Source organism: Mycteria americana, chromosome 6 (assembly GCF_035582795.1).
Source record: "Mycteria americana isolate JAX WOST 10 ecotype Jacksonville Zoo and Gardens chromosome 6, USCA_MyAme_1.0, whole genome shotgun sequence".
Taxonomy (NCBI): Eukaryota; Metazoa; Chordata; class Aves; order Ciconiiformes; family Ciconiidae; genus Mycteria; species Mycteria americana.
Genome location: NC_134370.1, coordinates 34,801,501 through 34,819,188, shown reverse-complemented (window position 1 = coordinate 34,819,188; position 17,688 = coordinate 34,801,501). Strand labels below are relative to the sequence as shown.

At 40.6% G+C, this 17,688-nt stretch overlaps 1 protein-coding gene across 3 annotated transcripts in view; it reads left to right on the top strand.

Moving 5' to 3' along the window:
• Positions 1 to 17,688, top strand: part of RHOBTB1 (Rho related BTB domain containing 1) — a 54,180-nt gene that overhangs the window by 11,697 nt on the left and 24,795 nt on the right. Inside the window, exons 3-4 of one of the 3 annotated variants that reach the window (XM_075505281.1) lie at positions 16,751 to 16,952; positions 17,312 to 17,415. The exons of 1 other annotated variant lie outside the window; for it this stretch is intronic. In XM_075505281.1, the coding sequence (XP_075361396.1) occupies positions 16,761 to 16,952; positions 17,312 to 17,415 (296 nt within the window). In that variant the 5' untranslated portion in view covers positions 16,751 to 16,760. Of the gene's footprint in view, positions 1 to 16,750; positions 16,953 to 17,311; positions 17,416 to 17,688 lie in introns of those variants that run through there. One more of the 3 variants, XM_075505284.1, reaches the window with a different exon arrangement.

The following is a 17,688-nucleotide window of genomic DNA, read 5'->3' as shown; positions in this document are numbered from 1 at the left end:
TGACACTTTGGTGCAATCACTTCCAGTTTCATTCCCTTGCCAAACAGCAAAATGATACACATTCAAGAAGAAATCCTCTTACTAGACATCCCTCCCATTTAGCTTCTGTTTGGAACTGCTTTTATAAGCTGATTAAATCTTTCTTACCCATGTTGTAGTTCTGAGGATCTAGAAGCAGGGAATATAGCAAAGACAAGCTGTAGCAAACTTGTCACCGTTAAAAAAAATTACACATCTAATACAAAACTGCGCTGTACAGCAAATTCTTAATACAGCTGTGTCCTCCCTGGGTTGTGAATGCAGCGAGCCATAACTCTGCCATTTCTTCCCTTGGGAGACTCTTCTATAAACACTTAGCTGTTTCTCTTGCTGTTCTTCATATTAAGCCAAAATTTTGTTTTGCTTAATTGTATCCTGGTACACCTAACTTTGCAAACTGGGACTATTCAAATGATTCCACTTCCTTTAAAGACCAGACTATGCAGCCTGTAGAAAGAGAAGTGCAGCAGCAAAGGCAGTAATAGAGTTTTGTAAGGTTTCATGAGAGACACTCTGACAGCCTAAGTGAACAGGCTGAGACCTACCTGAGTCAGCAGAGTGCCCTTCCAGCAAAGAAGGCTAACCACATACTGGGCTGCGTTAGGATGAGCGTAGCGAGGAGGTCAATGGCAGTGATTATTCCCTCTACTCAGCACTTGTGAGGCTGCATCTGAAGTACTGTGTCGAGTTTCAGGTTTCACAGTACTGAAGAGAGATTGACCAACTGAAGAGAGTGCAATGAAGGGCCGCTAATACGCTTAGGGGACTGAAACACAAGATGTACACAGACTGAAGGAGCTGTTTATCTGGCCTGGAAAAGGCTAAGAGGGCATCTAATTACTGTCTCAGGTACCTAACAAGGGGTTATAAGGGAAACTAGACTCTTCTCACAGTTGCACAACAAAAGGACAAGAGAGAGTGGTCACAAGTAGCAGCAAGGTAAATTCTCACTGGGTGTAAAGAAAAAAATTTTCATAGTGAGTGGCTAAGCAATGGAACAGGCATGTTGGAGACTGTGGACTTACCATCCTTGACCTGATCAAGCTTTGAAGTTAGCTGTGCATTGAGGAGGAGGTTGCACTAGATGACCTCTGGAGGCCCTTTCCCACCTAAATTGTGATTTTGTTGTGGGGTGAAGTGGGGAGAGCAGGGGCTTATAATTAACAGGTTAAATATGGAAGCAGGGGAAGGCAAAAGCCAACGTCCTACGCGTGATTAGACTAAAAACTAAAGCATTGTTGAAATATAACCCTCTGAAAAACTGGCAGGTATCTAATTTTTATTCCAAGTTATAAGTATTGGCATTTTCCTTCTCTAGATAGTCCCTTTCTTGTTTACCCAGCTATTTAAAATGTGTGCATACATTAAGCATTTTATATCCCTCTGCTAGTGAAGAAGAATGTGGAAGTACAATTCATAAGGCAAACAACTGGTCCTATATATAATTCATAGAATGTTCTAATAAAATCTGGTGCATTGCAGGCTTCTTAAGTGATGATGGTCTTGCACTATATTTAGCATTCAGTGAATGACTGAAAAAAACCTAACAAATAAATGCACAGTGGTCTATGTTAGTGTCTAATGCATACAGCAGAGATATCATTGTATATGTTACGTGTCTCCATCTCTGAGAATGGAGACAATTGTCTGGGATAGTATGAAAAGGGATGCAACTGGACTAATCAATTTGCACAGTTGGCTGAGAATAGATGTTGACATCACTAAATAGAAGCACCTTACGTCAAATGCTAAACTCTGTCCTTATTACACCAAAGAGAAAAAAGGACTGTGTACAATATATAATAGTTTTGAAAAGAAAGCTAATTGTGAATGCATAAGCATTTGGCATGGGTACATTACAGTTCTGAATGCAAACCTATTAATACAAAAATTGTATTGACAGGAAATGACTTGAATTTTATTTCAATGTGTATAGAACATGCATTTACATAGTTTTTTCAAGGCATTTTTTCTCTTTATGAATTTTTTATGGATAAAATCTAATGGAATATATACTAATCCATTACAGAAGTAGTTAGAAATTATTTTGATCTACCCACATAATTAAAGTCTCTAAGCCTAATTGTGGGGAAAAAGTAAGCTTCAATGACAGGAGCTGGGTAATTCTGATATTTTAATTCACATGCTTCCAGTTAGCTGAGACTACGTATATCACATAGAATGGGTGGATGTGAAGTCCATAACTGAAGTACCACGTCTCCTTATTTTGGTTGTACATCATTCATTCATGTTCTTTGGTATTGTTGAAAGCAGGTTCCATGGACTATAGAAAGCACCTTCTGTCCCTGTGAGATTGCCATATGCAACATGGAGCCCATATGGGATAATTTAACTTACTTTGTTTTACTTAATTCCTTGTGCATTTAAGTTTATGTCCATTAACAATCTTTTAATCTTAACATGCTCTTAAAGCCTTCTAATATGAAGGGCCCCTGCATTCAGGGATAAGGGAGAGAGAAGAACTCTAGTTTGTCCTGTACTATTGAGTTTCGGTTTTGGACTATCGCAGGCTGCCTCTGCAATGTCAGATCTGCCCTCTCTCAGTGCATACTCAAGCCCAGCCCCATAACTGTCCATGCTGACTGTTGTCAGTGTGTGTAACTTGTCTTAGGAAACTGAGTTTGTGCTTAGGGGTGTTACTACCTAAAACAGAGGGGAAATAATCTCAGCTGTCCTGAATTAAAAGCTTGTTTCCTCAGAGGGAACAAGGGGCCACATCACTAGATTTCTTTTTTTTTTCTTTTTTTTTTTTTTTTTAGCAGGCATCTGTGATAGACCCTACCTAGCCTCTAATACAGGAAGAACCCCTTGCTTCCAGATGGCCTCGAGTCTGGATGGGTCTGCAGTGTAGACTTACCAGAAGGCTGGTAAACTAATATAAAAAATAAACCCCAGTCTTACCATGCTTAGACTATCATTCTTCTGCAGATACAGTAGACTTAGATTATGATAGGGTGGTAAGAAGCATGGCCTAGTCCATTTCTTCCCCTTCCAGAAGAGTTTTGACAAAGAAGCTGAAGTAAATGCTTGTAGTCCCCTCTTCCTGCACATCCTGTTATCCTTGACTCGTATTTTTTCAACCTATCTACTCCTGAGCCTTTCTCTGGTGTCTCAGGAGTGCAGAGGATGGAAGGGCCTGAGGGCACTGAGCTTCAGCATTTCTGAGCTGGTAGAAAGCTCGCTAAGGAGTTCTGCTAACTGCATGTTGGAGCAGCCTCTGAAGTTAAACTAACTCTCCAGATCCAGGAGTAGAAAGGTTATTTGTAAATTCAGTTATGGTTTATGCACAACTGATGTTCTCTCCTGATGTTTGTTAATCATCCGAGAAATACATTCTCAAAAATAAAAGGTTAATTTAGCCCCAGAGTAACAAATAAGATGTTGGAGCATATGGGAATATACCTTTACAATTGCACTTCCAAATGTGTTTTGTGATTTAGCAAAACTAAAATAATTCTAAGTAGAATTCTCAATGGGTATGAATGCATTTTTTAATTATTATTTTATTCTTTTTTATCCAGTTATTCTCTAAGTTGTGTGATAGTGTTAAAAGCACATAATGGAGATGCAATGATGAGGCACACTTGGCAGCCCATAATCATGTTTTGGAAAGCTGTACGGACTTGGCAAAAGCAGACTCTGTAGTTAAATGCTAGCCATGGTCCAATGCCATGTCCTTTAGGATTGCTTGTGAAGATGGAACTTACCTTCTTCTCCCTTTCCCTCTAGCTGTTATAGTCCCCTGAAAACAAACAAATAAAAAAAAGAAAAAAAATCCAAGCTGGCCACCTGGAATACTTAAACATCGAATTGAGTAAAGCTTTACCACTCATATTTTGACTTATGCAAAGTCAGTGGGAATACTTGTGGTTTATTACTGTGCTTTCTTGTATCAAAGCCTAGAAACTGTCAGTTGCTCTACACCCTATTAGAGATGCATTCCAGCCACTTCTCAAGGTGTGCGTCACTCAAGTTTGTGGTCAAAACTCAACTGTTTGTTTAAAAGTTTGGAAAAATGTAAATATGGTTCAATAGGAGTATGTGTCAGAGAACAGAGAGCTTCTAGCTGTCCTGGGGTTTTATTTCATACTTTGCTGGAAAAGCTGCAATCTGAATTATATAAGAAGTTATATGTTTGTGGTGGGAAAGCACTGAATGGTAAAAGTTGCTGTAGATAGTCATTAAAATGGAAACTACATAGTAGCATGTAGCTGTTTCTACAGCTGCAGAAGCCTTCAGGCTCTGGGTACCCTTTGATGAAACAGAAAAAAAGAGAGAAACTTGAGACCTTTTTTTATTCCCATCAAAAGCAAAGCCATGTTTCTCTTTTCCCCATTTTAACCACCTGACTAATCTTTGTCATTGCTGTATTCTGCTAAATTTACTGTTGTGCACTAAAAATAACGCTGTCTCCCTTCTTCCTGCCCTCTTCCTTTATTCCTGTAGAAAAGCTCTGTAAAAAGCTTGCAAGCAGATCTAAAGGATTTTTTTTTTTTATTGAAGTCCGATACTTCTTGAGTCAGTATCAGAGCAAGTCTGGTTGCTTTGTATCAGTTTTCTCCCACACGATGCTAACTTACCTGTTTGGACAATAACATTCACTCTGTTTGCAGCAGTGATAGTCTAGGTGTGTTTAATAGAGACGTGGGGTTCCAGCCCTGTGATTTGTCTTCAGAAGTGATCATTTAGACTGTAAAACAAAGGTACCAATAAGGAATTAAGATTTGCCATACTGAAACAGTCCAGTAAAAGGAATACCCTTTTTATCACCCTGCCATTTTTTTATCACCCTGGAATTAAGTGGGATGAATCTGGGCCTTATTGTTTTCCTAAAAGTTGCGTGTCCTAGAAACAAGTGAATACAGGGATTGTTGTTCTTGCAGAGAATGAAAATTTTTAGCCCTCATTCGTGGAGAAAACATAGTTCATGTAGAGCTTGAAACTTAAAAAATGGAAGGTAATTATACTACAAATTTTAAATCTGTTGGTTTTTTTTTTAACTTTTTGTTGCCTGCATTATCAATTCAATGTTTCTTTGATTGCAAGCAGATATCTGAGTGAAAGGTTGGTTTTTTTTTTTTTTTTAGTTTCTTATGCATTTGTCTTGTCCATCCAAACTCTGTGCAAAGCTAGGAAAGTAACACTTAATATTTGCAATGATGCATGTTGTCCTTCTGCACTTAGTAGCCTCTTGTGATACGAAGTTGCAATCTGTAATTTTTCCTGACATAGATGTACTCAATTGAAAATTGGTGCAGTCTGACCTGGTTAATGTAAGTATAGCCTCTGCGTATTTGAAAAATGTAAGTAATTGACTGTAACCAAATGCAGTTGGCTGCTGTTAACCTGTTATTAGTACTGTTAACAGTTACTGGAAGTAGTGTTTTTAAAACAACTTTATAACATGTTTTCCAAAAAATGACTGTATTATTGCTACAAGACTGTACAATGTGTGAGTCCAGGTTGCTGTAAGAGAGTATTTTCTTTCCAACAGTCACAACCATGTCAAAAAAGTTCCCTTGGGTGCAGCAGTTGTGCCTATGGCCCTTACTGGTTAGTTACATTTTTGTTGATGTCAAGTGGTAAAGAGAGGAGCCGTGGAGCAGTGTTTTAGCAGGGAGCCTGGTCTGAATTGCGAGTGCTTTTCCCAATTACAGACAGGGCCTTGAGCCATCTTCACTGGTTAGAAAACTCCAAGTCGAGATTGTTAGCTTAAGAGAAGGGGGGTTGTGGTTTAATTGTGCATCTCTTTTACATGAAGGCTTCAAATATTAATTTCAAAATGTAACAGCAGCACCTGCGCTAAGAAGTTGCACACCCAGTTTAGGGGAGTATCCAGGGAGGCCTTCAGGACCTTTGCATTGTTTATGCGTACACAGTATTTGTAGCGTGTGTATATATACGGGGGCGTGGGTGTGTGTATGTGTGTATTCGTTTATTTTTTACTAGTTTCGTGTCCGACCTTTTCCCGTGCGAGGCCGTGGCAGAAAGCCCCCGAGTGTGCCAGTGCCGGGGTGGAGACGGAGGGTGCGCCCCTGGGCTGCCCCCCGCTCGCGGTTGCGCGCTTTCCGCGCTGCCGACAGGCGCCGGAGGACGGGCCGGGCGGAGGCGGCGGGCGCGGCTCCAGCCGCCGCCTCTTTACGCGCGGCCCCGGCTTCATGAATGAAATCCAATCGCCGCGCTAAAAATAGAACGCGAGGCTGCAGACGTCACAGTGCGCGCGGCTCCCGCTGGCCCTGCCGCCGCCCGGCCGCTCGAGTCAGCGCCGCGGGGCGGGCCGGGGCGGGCGGGGAGCCCGCCGCACGCCGGGGCCGGGCGGGCAGAGCCGCGCCGGCGGCATGCTGCCTCCCTGCCAAGTCGGGCTGGCTCCTGGCGCTGCCCCGCCGCTGTAAGGAGCAGCGGGAAGGGGGCGCGGCGGCGGCTGCCACTCCCGTCCCGTCCCGCCGGGCCCGGGGGGCCAGCCCCGCTGCCTGCACCCCGGCTGCCGGGCATCCCGCCCTCCCGGGTAGGTCCCGCGTCGCCCGGGCGCGATCGTGCTCCGACCTGCCCGCGCAGCCTCCGCGGCTGCGTGCGGGGGGCCGGGTCGGGCTGGCAGCCAGCGGCTCCGCAGGGCGCGGGTGGCGGCGCTCTGCGCGTCCCGTCTCCCCGCAGGTGCGCTCCCGCCTCGTCGGGAGAGAGAGGAGGAGGCATCCTTCCATCCCCCGGGGACAGAGAGGGCTGAGTCCCTGATGAAGCAGATCTGTCCGGCTTCCTCTTCCAGCGGGTCCACAAGGTGCAAGGCAAAAATAGAAGGGTACGATGTGTACGGGAAGCAGAAACCTGGCGCTTGGCAACTCTGAGTGTCATTTACTAAAAACCTGAAGGATTTCTCTTTCTCCCTCTTTTTTTTCCCCCCTTTCTTTCCCCCTGCTGTGTCTGTGGAGTCTGTTGTGGGTTGCTGTGACAACAGCAGGAGGCTGCTGGGGGGTCTTGCAGGACACAGATTATCAGGTGTCTGTGTCGGGACCTGTTTGGGGGCCGTAGAAAGGGGCTGTAGAGACAAACAGTAGCAGACTTTAATTTAAGTCAACCTTTAGTGGGTGTTATGGCATCCAACATTTAGAGCAAAGAGAAATCAGTCACTGGATAGACTAAGGCAGACTAGTCGGAGAGCTCCGAGTTGCGTTCTGTTGGTCAAGGCACTACTCAGGCTTCTGAAGGCAGCAATATACTTGTTTAAAAAATGGTAATAATAAAAGAAAGCCCTTGAAGCTCTGCATATGGTCACAGCGAGAGCAAGGAAGTGATGCCAGAATATTCTCAATGACTTTGTTCATCTTTAGTTTGTGTACTATTTCAGGACACACATCTGACTCAAAGCCAAGTGTTCAGTTTGAGCTGTAATAGAAGCTGAGGTGGAAATTAGTTTGTTCAGTGTGCTCGAGGGGAGTTCTTAAGCTCCCGGTCTTTCTAGGCAAAAATAAAGCATGTGGGGAGAAAAACACCATTGTTAGCACTGCATTAAGGAGTTGCCATATGACTGCTCAGTGTAAGTAGCAACTGAATGGCAGAGATCTCTATACAGGCTGTATTTCAGGATTGAGAGTCACAGTACATGGAAACAGAACAGCTTAATTTCTTTTCAATATTTTTCTGAGGTCCTCTCCCATTAGGTTATGCTTTGCTTTTATATGCACATTGGATTTGTATGCCTGATTCTATGTCTCGGGTATACAATGTGTCTATACACTATTAACAGAAGAAAAAAATAACTTGGTGAGTTCAATATTTGTACTAGGGTTCCTTATCTAAGTGACATAATACTTAAGGAGCACAAGATCTGGGGCAGCCTCAGATGCATAGAAGTATTTTTATCCAAGAAGAAATAAACATCAATTTTAGCTCTGGGGAGCTTTCTAAAACTCCTGCCCTTTTAAAACTCCAAGCTTCACAAATACGGTAGAGCATTAGGCTGAAAGGAAGAGCTGATCACTTGACCAGTAAATCACGATGTTTGATTCTTTACTAATACATTTTATTTGCTGGAAAAATGCTTAAGTCCTGCATCCAGTTGTTGCCCTGTGGTGAAGGAGATGAAAGAACAGAGAAGCCTTGAAGTTGGAGAAGCAAAAGAGCAACAGGTGTTTGATATGCTCCTCTCTTGCTCCCATCTATTGTGCCAGAAGAGTACACAAATGTTGTAGAATGAAGTATGTGCTTGGGAGGGGGGGAAAGGAAAGGCTGAGCAGTCCTTGCTGCATACAGCAGACTTGCAGAGCAGCTCATAGCCAGACTAGTCAGACTGGTGTGAATGTACCCTTGCATCATTGATTGGGTTTCCATAAAAGAGCTCAAAACCTTGTGCTGAAGGCGTGCATGGTGGCATGGTGCGTGAGCTCGAATTGGTGCAGCCTGCAGTATGTGTGGTGATAGTTGGGCCCTTTGTTACTAGAGGTAGGTTCATGAAATAAAAGTATGGATTCCCTTTGGCTCCCATCCAACACCATTCTACTTTTCTGTTTTCCTCTCCTTTCTGTCTGACATGAAAGACACAAGATGGCAATTTCTCTCTTCTTCTTTAATTTTTTTTTTCCCCCGCAAACAAGTCATTATGAGGTCTCACTCTCCTTGTGTAGTTTCCTTGTAGCAATCACATGTGGGATTGAATAAAATCACATAAAATCTTTCTAACGTCACCAATTAACAAAGAGGAGAATGCATGAGACATCACATAAAGTTCAAGACACAAGAGCCTGACTCTGTCTTTTGGAAGGAAAATATGCACAGAAAGTGAATTCAACAGCTCTCTGTGCTAGAAGGTCACCAGTGTCTCTGGAATATTTGTCTTTGTTTGTAGCCCTAGCAAAACTTGATACATATTTTCCCCACAGAAATGCACAAAAGTTGGGAGAATGCCTTGTTTGGTGGTTATTGTTGTTTTTTTCCCTTCTATACTGTTGGGAACACTGCTCCGAATAATGTCCTTACCAAACAGAGCATAAAATGTCAACACCTGTCTTTATAAATGGGTAAAATCGGTAACAACGTATGCTACAGTATCAGTAGTTTAATGCTGTACAAGCTTCTGATGCTCTTAATTATGTAAGAGTAAAATCAGGGATTTCATGGAGTTTATTACCATGAAACCCAGTAGTGTTGAATCAGGCTTTTCCAGTGATCCTTCTCCCTTTAGTCTCAAGTTTTGTATGTTATCCCAGATACTCTTGAGCATCGCAGTCACTAAGGATTCAGCTGCAGCTTTTCCCCAGTTATGTTGATCTAAATAACAAACCAGGAGCCAGAGCATCTGATGCTCTATCTACATTAGTGGGTCCTGTGATGCAGTAGCAGGGGACCTGGGGATGAAAAAGTTGGTGCTGAGGACCCAGTGTCCACACCGCACACATTGCAGGGGAAAAGAGTGTTACTTCAGATTACCTTTAATCTGGTCCTATGGACTGAACACTCGCTTATTAGTGGTGGGTGGCACATCTTTCACTTCAGATTTGTCTGAAAGGAATTCAGTTTGTGCACTCTGTCGTTGCACCTGATGTGAACCAAAGCACGGTAAGTGGTGACGACTGGGGTATTTACTTCAAAAATGTATTCTTGATCTGAACATCTGCTCTATCCCTCAAGTTTAAAAGGGAGCAAAAAATTGACCATGGCCACACACAGAAATGAAAGGAGCAACCTGTGTCATCACAGAGGTAGGTCGGGTTTGATGAAGGGTCCTAATAACTAGCCTTTAGAAACAAATGTGGAGTCAAGCACACTGAGAAAGAGCAGACCGGCAGGCTTCTGATACTACAAGCCATGAATTACTATTTCCTGTCTCTACAGTTTCTACAAAGGTTGTGGCGATGATTTGACTGAGAATTTTTCTAGGTAAACATAGAGATGTCTGTTCTGTCTTCAATTTTACATCTTCCTTAAAGGCTGCTCCTTTCATTTCTGTGTGTGGCCATGGTCAATTTTTGGCTCCCTTTTAAACTTGAGGAATAGAGCAGGGATTATGGGAGCTGAATGGAGTTCAGAAATTCTGAGAACTTCTTTCTTCCAGCAAGTAATATAAAGTAAGGGGTAGCATCCAGGATTAAATCTGATGCTTGTTGGCCAAAAGCTGTCACAAAAGAAGCTGGTTCAGGCAAACCAAGTGGTGTCTGTCTTGATGACAACCTCAGTACTTACCTTCTCCAGCTGTATCAAATTTTAGCGGTGTTCTGTGGTATTTATTTCTTTGTTGATACTGGTCCTAAGCTGAAACACTCCAACTATCCCAGAACAGCTGAAAAAGGGTAGAACCATGTTTTGCCCTTGTGGAAGATAAAGGCATTCCTGCTGACCTGCGCTCTCCTTTTGCGGGCAGCAACAGCCACGGTTATCTCATTTATCACCTCATGCAGTGAAGCAACATTTCAGTCAGCTACCCTTCTCTTTCTACCCATGGTAGGTCCAAAGGTCTCATGCTTGAGATCAGGTTAACTTTAGAATATAAGGGCTTTTCTCCATTCCCAACCATTGCCTCTATCTGTTGTCGTCGTCTGTTGATGGGCCAGGTAGGGCAAGCAGTTGATAAATTCCAGAGTTAATCTTGAATTTCTTCCTCCTGTGTCAGTCTCTTCCTTTTCAGACTTTCCATGTAAACTGCCAGAACTTTAAATAATGGTAATAGGGCAATGCCTCTTCATCCTGGATGAGAATCCAGCTTGATATGAATCATGCCCATCTTTGTCCGCTGGTGACCCTAGTGATCTGATCCCACCTTGAGTCTTATTACCCTTTGTCACCAGCTGGTTCTTCAACGCTGACAAGGAATAGTTTCTCTTTTTAAAACAATCTCCCCATTGTCCCTCCTGCAATTTAATAAAATACTAATATTAATTTATACCTTGTGAAAAATGTTTTGTGATGGTCTTTCAGCAGCTGGTATAGTTTATCTGTTACATGATACCATGTTGTGATTTATTTCACAAATATACTTGGTGGGGCCCTAAATTCATTGATTAAATTGAGCCAAACCACAAAACAGCCTTTTGGCCCTTAACCTTTCCCCAAATCAGAGCTGTCTGTGAATTCTGTGCTCCTGCACAAAGGAACAGTAAGCCCCCCTGCTTTTTCACCTGGCATATATGTATTAATCCATTAAGATTCTGAAACAACACTTGGCAGGTTATATATTAAGAACGAACGTTTCACACGCTTGTTCTGGCTCATGTGCTCTTTGGTCCTTGCCAGCATGCTGGTGCCTTGGGATTCTGCAGCGTAAGGTAGTGACTTCAGTGCCTGAAGAACTTGGCATTTTGCATCTCCTTTTCCAGTTTCCATGGTTGCAAGCAGTAATTTTGCAACTTGGGAATGGAGGTAAGAGCATTGCGTAGTCTTGTAATTTTTTTTATACTCTTTTTGATATGTTATTGCGTAATGGCTCTCTGAAGGAGTCACTCCAAAACTATACTCAAAAATACCTCTCCAGAATAGATTGAAATATAGAATACCTAGAAATGCTCTTTCATATACTTTCAAAGGTGTGTGTTTTTCAGGGATAAATGTTGATGGTCTTACTACCTTACTGGTGGCCTAAGTTTTTAAAATAATTCCCACTCACAGCATTCATATTAAGTGGTGGTAGATTTTGGTGTCTCTTTCCATTAGATTCCTTTAATAAAATTGTGATGTTGTAATTGTGGTTGGCAACCTGATTGTTTGAAGGACTTCCTGGTTTGTATGTTTGGTCAGATTACTTGAGACAGGTTGAAATTATTAATTTTTTTTTTTCCATGGAATAACTTAAAGAAAAACTTTACTGAGCAGGCAAGGTTCTTACATGCCGTCACTCTGAACCCTCAGCTGAAGAGTTTGCTCTTAACACAAGAACTAAGTAACATGCTTGCTTCTTTTCATGCAAAGAGGTGCTATCTCAGTCTTATGGGACGTGTTTTATTACTGAGCTAAGAAGTAAATGCCTGCAGGATCACTCCGTAATCACTGATTAATGTAGACACTCTTAGTGATTTGTTTGTGGTGTTTTGCTGAAGAGAAAAGGGTTGATAATTAGCTACTGCTCTTCAAAAAAAATCTTGGTTATGTTTTGTACATGCTAAGTGATGATTTAAAATATCTGGAAATTTCAAAATGGGCAGTTAGCTGCATCACCAGTGAGATCCATAGGGGTGGATTCCTGCTCCTGCACAGGTAACTCACTGTTGGGTTTGGATCTTCATCCACTTTCTTTCCAGCAGAGAAAAATGCAATTATAGCTGTAAATATATTAAGCTGCATTCTTAAAACAAGACAAGTTCATGATTAGGATCTGGTTATCTTTTGTATATGAGCACACCTACATTAATACAGAGAGAGAGAGATTGTATGTCTATTGTGTTTAATCTGTGTACCACTGGACTAGATAATCAAGTCATATGCTTCATCTACAGATCTTTTGGTAAATTTCTCTAGAAAGGCAGTGTTTCATTACTGAGGCTAACTAGCCAGAAGGATCTGCATGCTATGGCAACCACAACTGTTTTTTAGTGATAATAATAACAACTCGTTCAGCAATGAGGAAAAACTAAACAAAAAACTAAGCACCCTACAGCAATTTGAGGTGAAGCAACAGAGAAAGAAATCAGTGACTGTAACCGTCTGCAAACCATGGTTCAGAACAGTAACCTTATATTTCTTTGGAAATAAATCAGCTTTATTTGGAATAGTTCTTTTCTGCTAATCAGGTGAATTAATTAAATGGCTTTATCTTAGATCTTGAGTCTACTCACATCTCCTGATTTTTGGCTGCCTCTGCCTCCTCTTCATCTGCAAACAATCACAGGTGACAATGTAAAAATAGAAACATCCTAAGAGATTTTTGAGATCCTGTGTTATTCTTGTGGCTATCTTTTTTAATTTCCATCCATCTGCTCATCTTTCTCTAGAACTGGATTAAGCAGCTGACTCTTTCACTGCTTTCTTTTGGGAGCAGCCATATTTGGTCAGATCTTTCCCCTAGTAGGTTTCTCGCTGCTCCTCATCTGATGTCCTTTTTGTCTTTCTCTAGCTTTTTTGGCAGTGTCCTCTCTGAGACTAGTCACACTTCCAGTAACTTTCCTCTTACTTTACCCTATTTTGTTTTGTTGGTAAACTAAACTATTGCAGATTGTAGGTTGGTTTTAGCAAGTTTTTAATTGGTCTTGGAATTTTATGCTGTTTTTTTTTAATTAAGCTTTATATATGCTGGTTTGCTCTTGTCTAACCAGCTTTGTTTCGGTTCCAGTTGGTCTTCACAGATGTTACCAGACTTTCAGAGCTCAAATCTAGATTTTTTTTTTTTTTTTAAGTTTTGTAAATACATGTTTAGCATTTTTAATCAGTGTGATTATATAATAGGTTTAGCACAAGCTTAACCTAGAGGCTACCTTAAAAAAACTAACCGTGGCCATATTTTTAAGATCTTGTACATATTCCTGGCTTTAATCATTCCAGTAGCCAGAAGGCTTCTGGCTACATTTGTAAGCATTTAATCCACACGTTTTGCTAATTGTTTATACTGTAATTTGTTGTTAGCATCTGTTTTTATTTGAGGTGTCTAAATATCTGTCCAGGCTTCTGTCTGTCAGTCTCTTCAGGAGCTATTTCTGTTTTAATCCCTTTCTGAAAACTAGTGAACAATATTAAAATGATCTGCATTTTTAATACATAGATACTCTATATATACTGGAGTGGATTTAAGAACTTTCCTTAACATAGCCACAAAGATCCAGTTTTGGTTTTATTCCTAGTTTATTTTAATCTGTATCCTGTGCAGTATTGAGTCACGCTAAAAATTTCTTCATTAGACTGCCATTGATCTACAACAGGGCATTCAGGCATGCTGTGTCTGAGTTCTGTGGTAACTTTGCTTTAATTAAGTTAGTAAGTATATCAGAAATTTTAAAAAATAATAAATTTTAAATTTTATTTTCATGTGTTCCTTTTCTAGGATTCTCAAATAATTGCATTGATTTCTCTTGTTGCTTTTATTTAGATTTGCCTATTAATTTCAAACTTGTTTTGTTATCCTCTTGGAAATCTTTTTAAGATTCCAGACTCTGTACTTAATACATATTTTGTGACTGACTGAAGTGCGTTTTTGCAGAACTACCATTTAAGAACTTTTGAAGAATTTTAAAATCAGATCGTTATACAGAACCTCAGCTAATCTGTGTAACAGCATTTTAATGGAATATTGGGTTAGAAGAAAAATTGGTTTGGCATCTCTCTGCTTGGTAGTTTAAACCCAACCAGACACACTGGCTAGCCACACTCCTTCATTTTGTTTTCCAGCCTTGTAAACATTTCCACATTCCATCTGTGTTGTCTAGTCCATGCATGAATAAAATATGAAGTAATTTAATACCACATATTATGTCAGGGGGTTGCTGTTTATTCTCACACTTGAAATGAAACTTTTTTAGATCACATACTGAAACCTCTTGGGTTTTTGCTACTCATTCAGGGCCCTGCCTTTGAGGCTGTGGCGTACAGAATATGTCTCATTTTCTGTAATGTGGAAAAAACTATATTGTTTTTGTACTTTTATTTATATCATGACTGTATCCTTAGAAAGGATGCAGAGGAGGGAAGAGGAGTTAGCTCTCATTTCTCTTCTTGTATTTGGACTCATGGAGATGGTACAGAGCCCATGGGCCATCCCAGGTACCAGCCTTGTGGGAGCTTGCATCCAACAAGCAGCTGTGGTTGGATCGCAGACAGGTGACTAGAAGTCTCTGTAGTCCTTTATCTCAAGACTAGTAACCTTTCAGGATGCAGGTTACAACTCAGGTGAAGGGATAAAGGCAATATTTTAATAGCTTTTTTTCCTTATCAGCTGAAACCTCTGTACCGACATAGCAGGTTGGTATGACAAGGCCATTAGGGTTTACATGCAGTAGATACTGTGCATGTATGTTTGAAGCCATGTAATTTGCTCTACATTTGGCAGATTGCAAAGCTCGAGTTTTGCAACCATATACTTGTGCCAGGATGAAGAGTTTCTGGGCCCATGTTTCAGTCTAGTGTAGGACAACACTCTGAAATGTATTCTTACATGCTAGTCTGTAGCATTTCCAGGAGCATTCAATGTCTGTGAAAACATATCAGTGTGACACAGTAGTGGCATGAACTCAGCCTTGCACCTTGCTGTCTATGTGGTCCCTAACTCCTCCCGTCCACACGTACATAAAGATTATAACTGTACCTTAGCCATTATAGCTATTAGCATGCAGTCCATGCTCAAAATTTTAAATAAATGGGTAACATTTAGTTCTAACACTGACTTCTGTCTCTTGGTTTACATCACTTTAAATAATGAACGAATGCGGTTAAAATTAGTGTTTGGCTAGTAATTACTAAACATGCTTTTTCTTAAATCAGAACATAGTGCCTCTGACAGTGAAAAATGGACATCACACCAGCTTGTATCTATTATTTTAAACAGCCTGTCAGTTAATATATATTCTATATTTAAGTGTGAATAAGATGTGAATATTAAAAAAGGTACTAAAACAAATCATTTGGTTTCTTTATCTGTAGTGCTTTCTTCTCAGGAAAAATAACACCATCATTCCAGATGATGACCTGGGTTTTGCCAATTAAACTGCTGTAGGTTTCCTTGCTGAAATAATTATTAGGCAAGCTTTCCTGAACATGTTTGTGCCTTGCATTTTCCCTTTTCTCTGTCCTTGATTACAATACCCTGGCAGAGACCAGATTGCTTAGCAGACTACTAGACATTAGAAAACCGAAATCAGATATATCAAACTATGATCCCACATTCCTTTATATGAAAATCCCACATTCCTTTATATGAAAATGACAAACTGTAGTAAACATGGAGGAGTTGTTTTTAGTTTTTTCAAATATCCATTTTTTCCCACTTGCATTCATATCCAGGCATTTGTTCAATAAGTTGCCATAGAATATTTAAGTAAATATTTTCAATACTAACTTTCCCTGAGGATAGTATCTTCAAAAATCTCCTTCTCTTCACTTTCCGTTGTCACGTGAAAAAGAATTTGTAGGTATAGATAAGTATATTTGCAAGTTCCCACTGGGCTGTTTGGTTTCATTTTAGTCCATGTACAAACTTCTCCTTGGAAAATTAAGAGTGTGTAATACATGCAGGATATAATGGGAGTTGTGGTTTGTAGAGAACAGTGTCTCTGGAGTCATCTTACAAGTCAGTTTTATTGTGTGCATATAACTAAAACCATCTGTGTGACTTGCTATTAGCAATATTGTTTGGACAGCCCTAAATCAAATCCCGAATGGGCAAGATCACAGAGGGCAGGTTTATACTGGTATCCTTCAGGTTAAACCCACTGATGTCCAGTCTTTTCTCCTTCTTGGCATAAAAAGTATTAGCAAGAGGTAAGTTTGTGCTAGCTGTCCTTGTTTCACCAAGAACTATCTTCTGCAAACAGGCTTGTGTTTACAGAAACCAAAGTGAAAATAGCATGTGAACAGCATAAACCAATTGCAGGCAAAATAGTTGTGCATTTGCATAACTGTGCAGTATTTCAAGGAACGGCTAGCTTAGTTTAGTACAGTGTACTACAACCTTTCCTTAAGAGGTTGTCCTCTTCAGGCATCTCTCAAGAAGTGGAAGTAGAAGGCTCTGATTCTAAATAGCATTGTTTTTGCACAGTAGTAGAAAACAAGTTTAACTGTTTTGTTACAGTTTTTGATAAATGGACACTGACATGGACTACGAAAGACCCAACGTTGAAACTATCAAGTGTGTGGTGGTTGGAGATAATGCAGTGGGAAAGACTCGTCTAATTTGTGCAAGAGCATGCAATACAACCTTGACTCAGTATCAGCTGCTGGCAACTCACGTACCAACTGTCTGGGCCATTGATCAGTACCGTGTCTGCCAAGAGGTAAGGACTGCAGGTGTACAAAATATGGAGCACATGCTGTGAGGTTGTACTATTATTTATTGGCAAGCCTTTCCTTGTCAGGATGCTGCAATGAGCTCACAAGTATTTTATGCATGCTCTCTACTGCAGCCATGGTCTGATACGCATCTCCCCGAGTCTCTCATTCCAAAGTAATTTTTTTTTATCAAACCTATTTTTAGGAAGATGCATATTCCACTGGTTTTATAAAATACAGCATTTGCTGAAAACTGTATGTGATAGATTCTTGGTTTAGTATGCTTTGGACCTTCTTATGGGGCGGATTAGAAATGTACTTGTTTGATGGAGGGAAAGAGAATGCTATGTGTGTTCTGTTCTAGGTCCTTGAACGCTCAAGAGATGTTGTGGATGAAGTGAGTGTTTCTCTCAGGCTGTGGGATACGTTTGGGGACCACCACAAAGACAGGCGCTTTGCTTATGGAAGGTAAATTGATCCAAGCAAAATTTTAAGTAATACTTGTAGTAAAGTTTTCAGGCAGAAAAAAATTGCAAATCTTAATTTTGAAAAGCAAGGACTTAAAAACAATCAAGGGTATTCATATTCCTGCCTACTGCAAAGAGGATTATCGGCTGCAAGGATTAAAAAGATATAAATATTTAAAAAGCAGCATAGTTTTACTACGCTACATTTCCTTGAACAGCCTGCTAAGCTCTGTCAACAACTGTTGTCCTATTTCAAATTTTAAAGAACATTCCC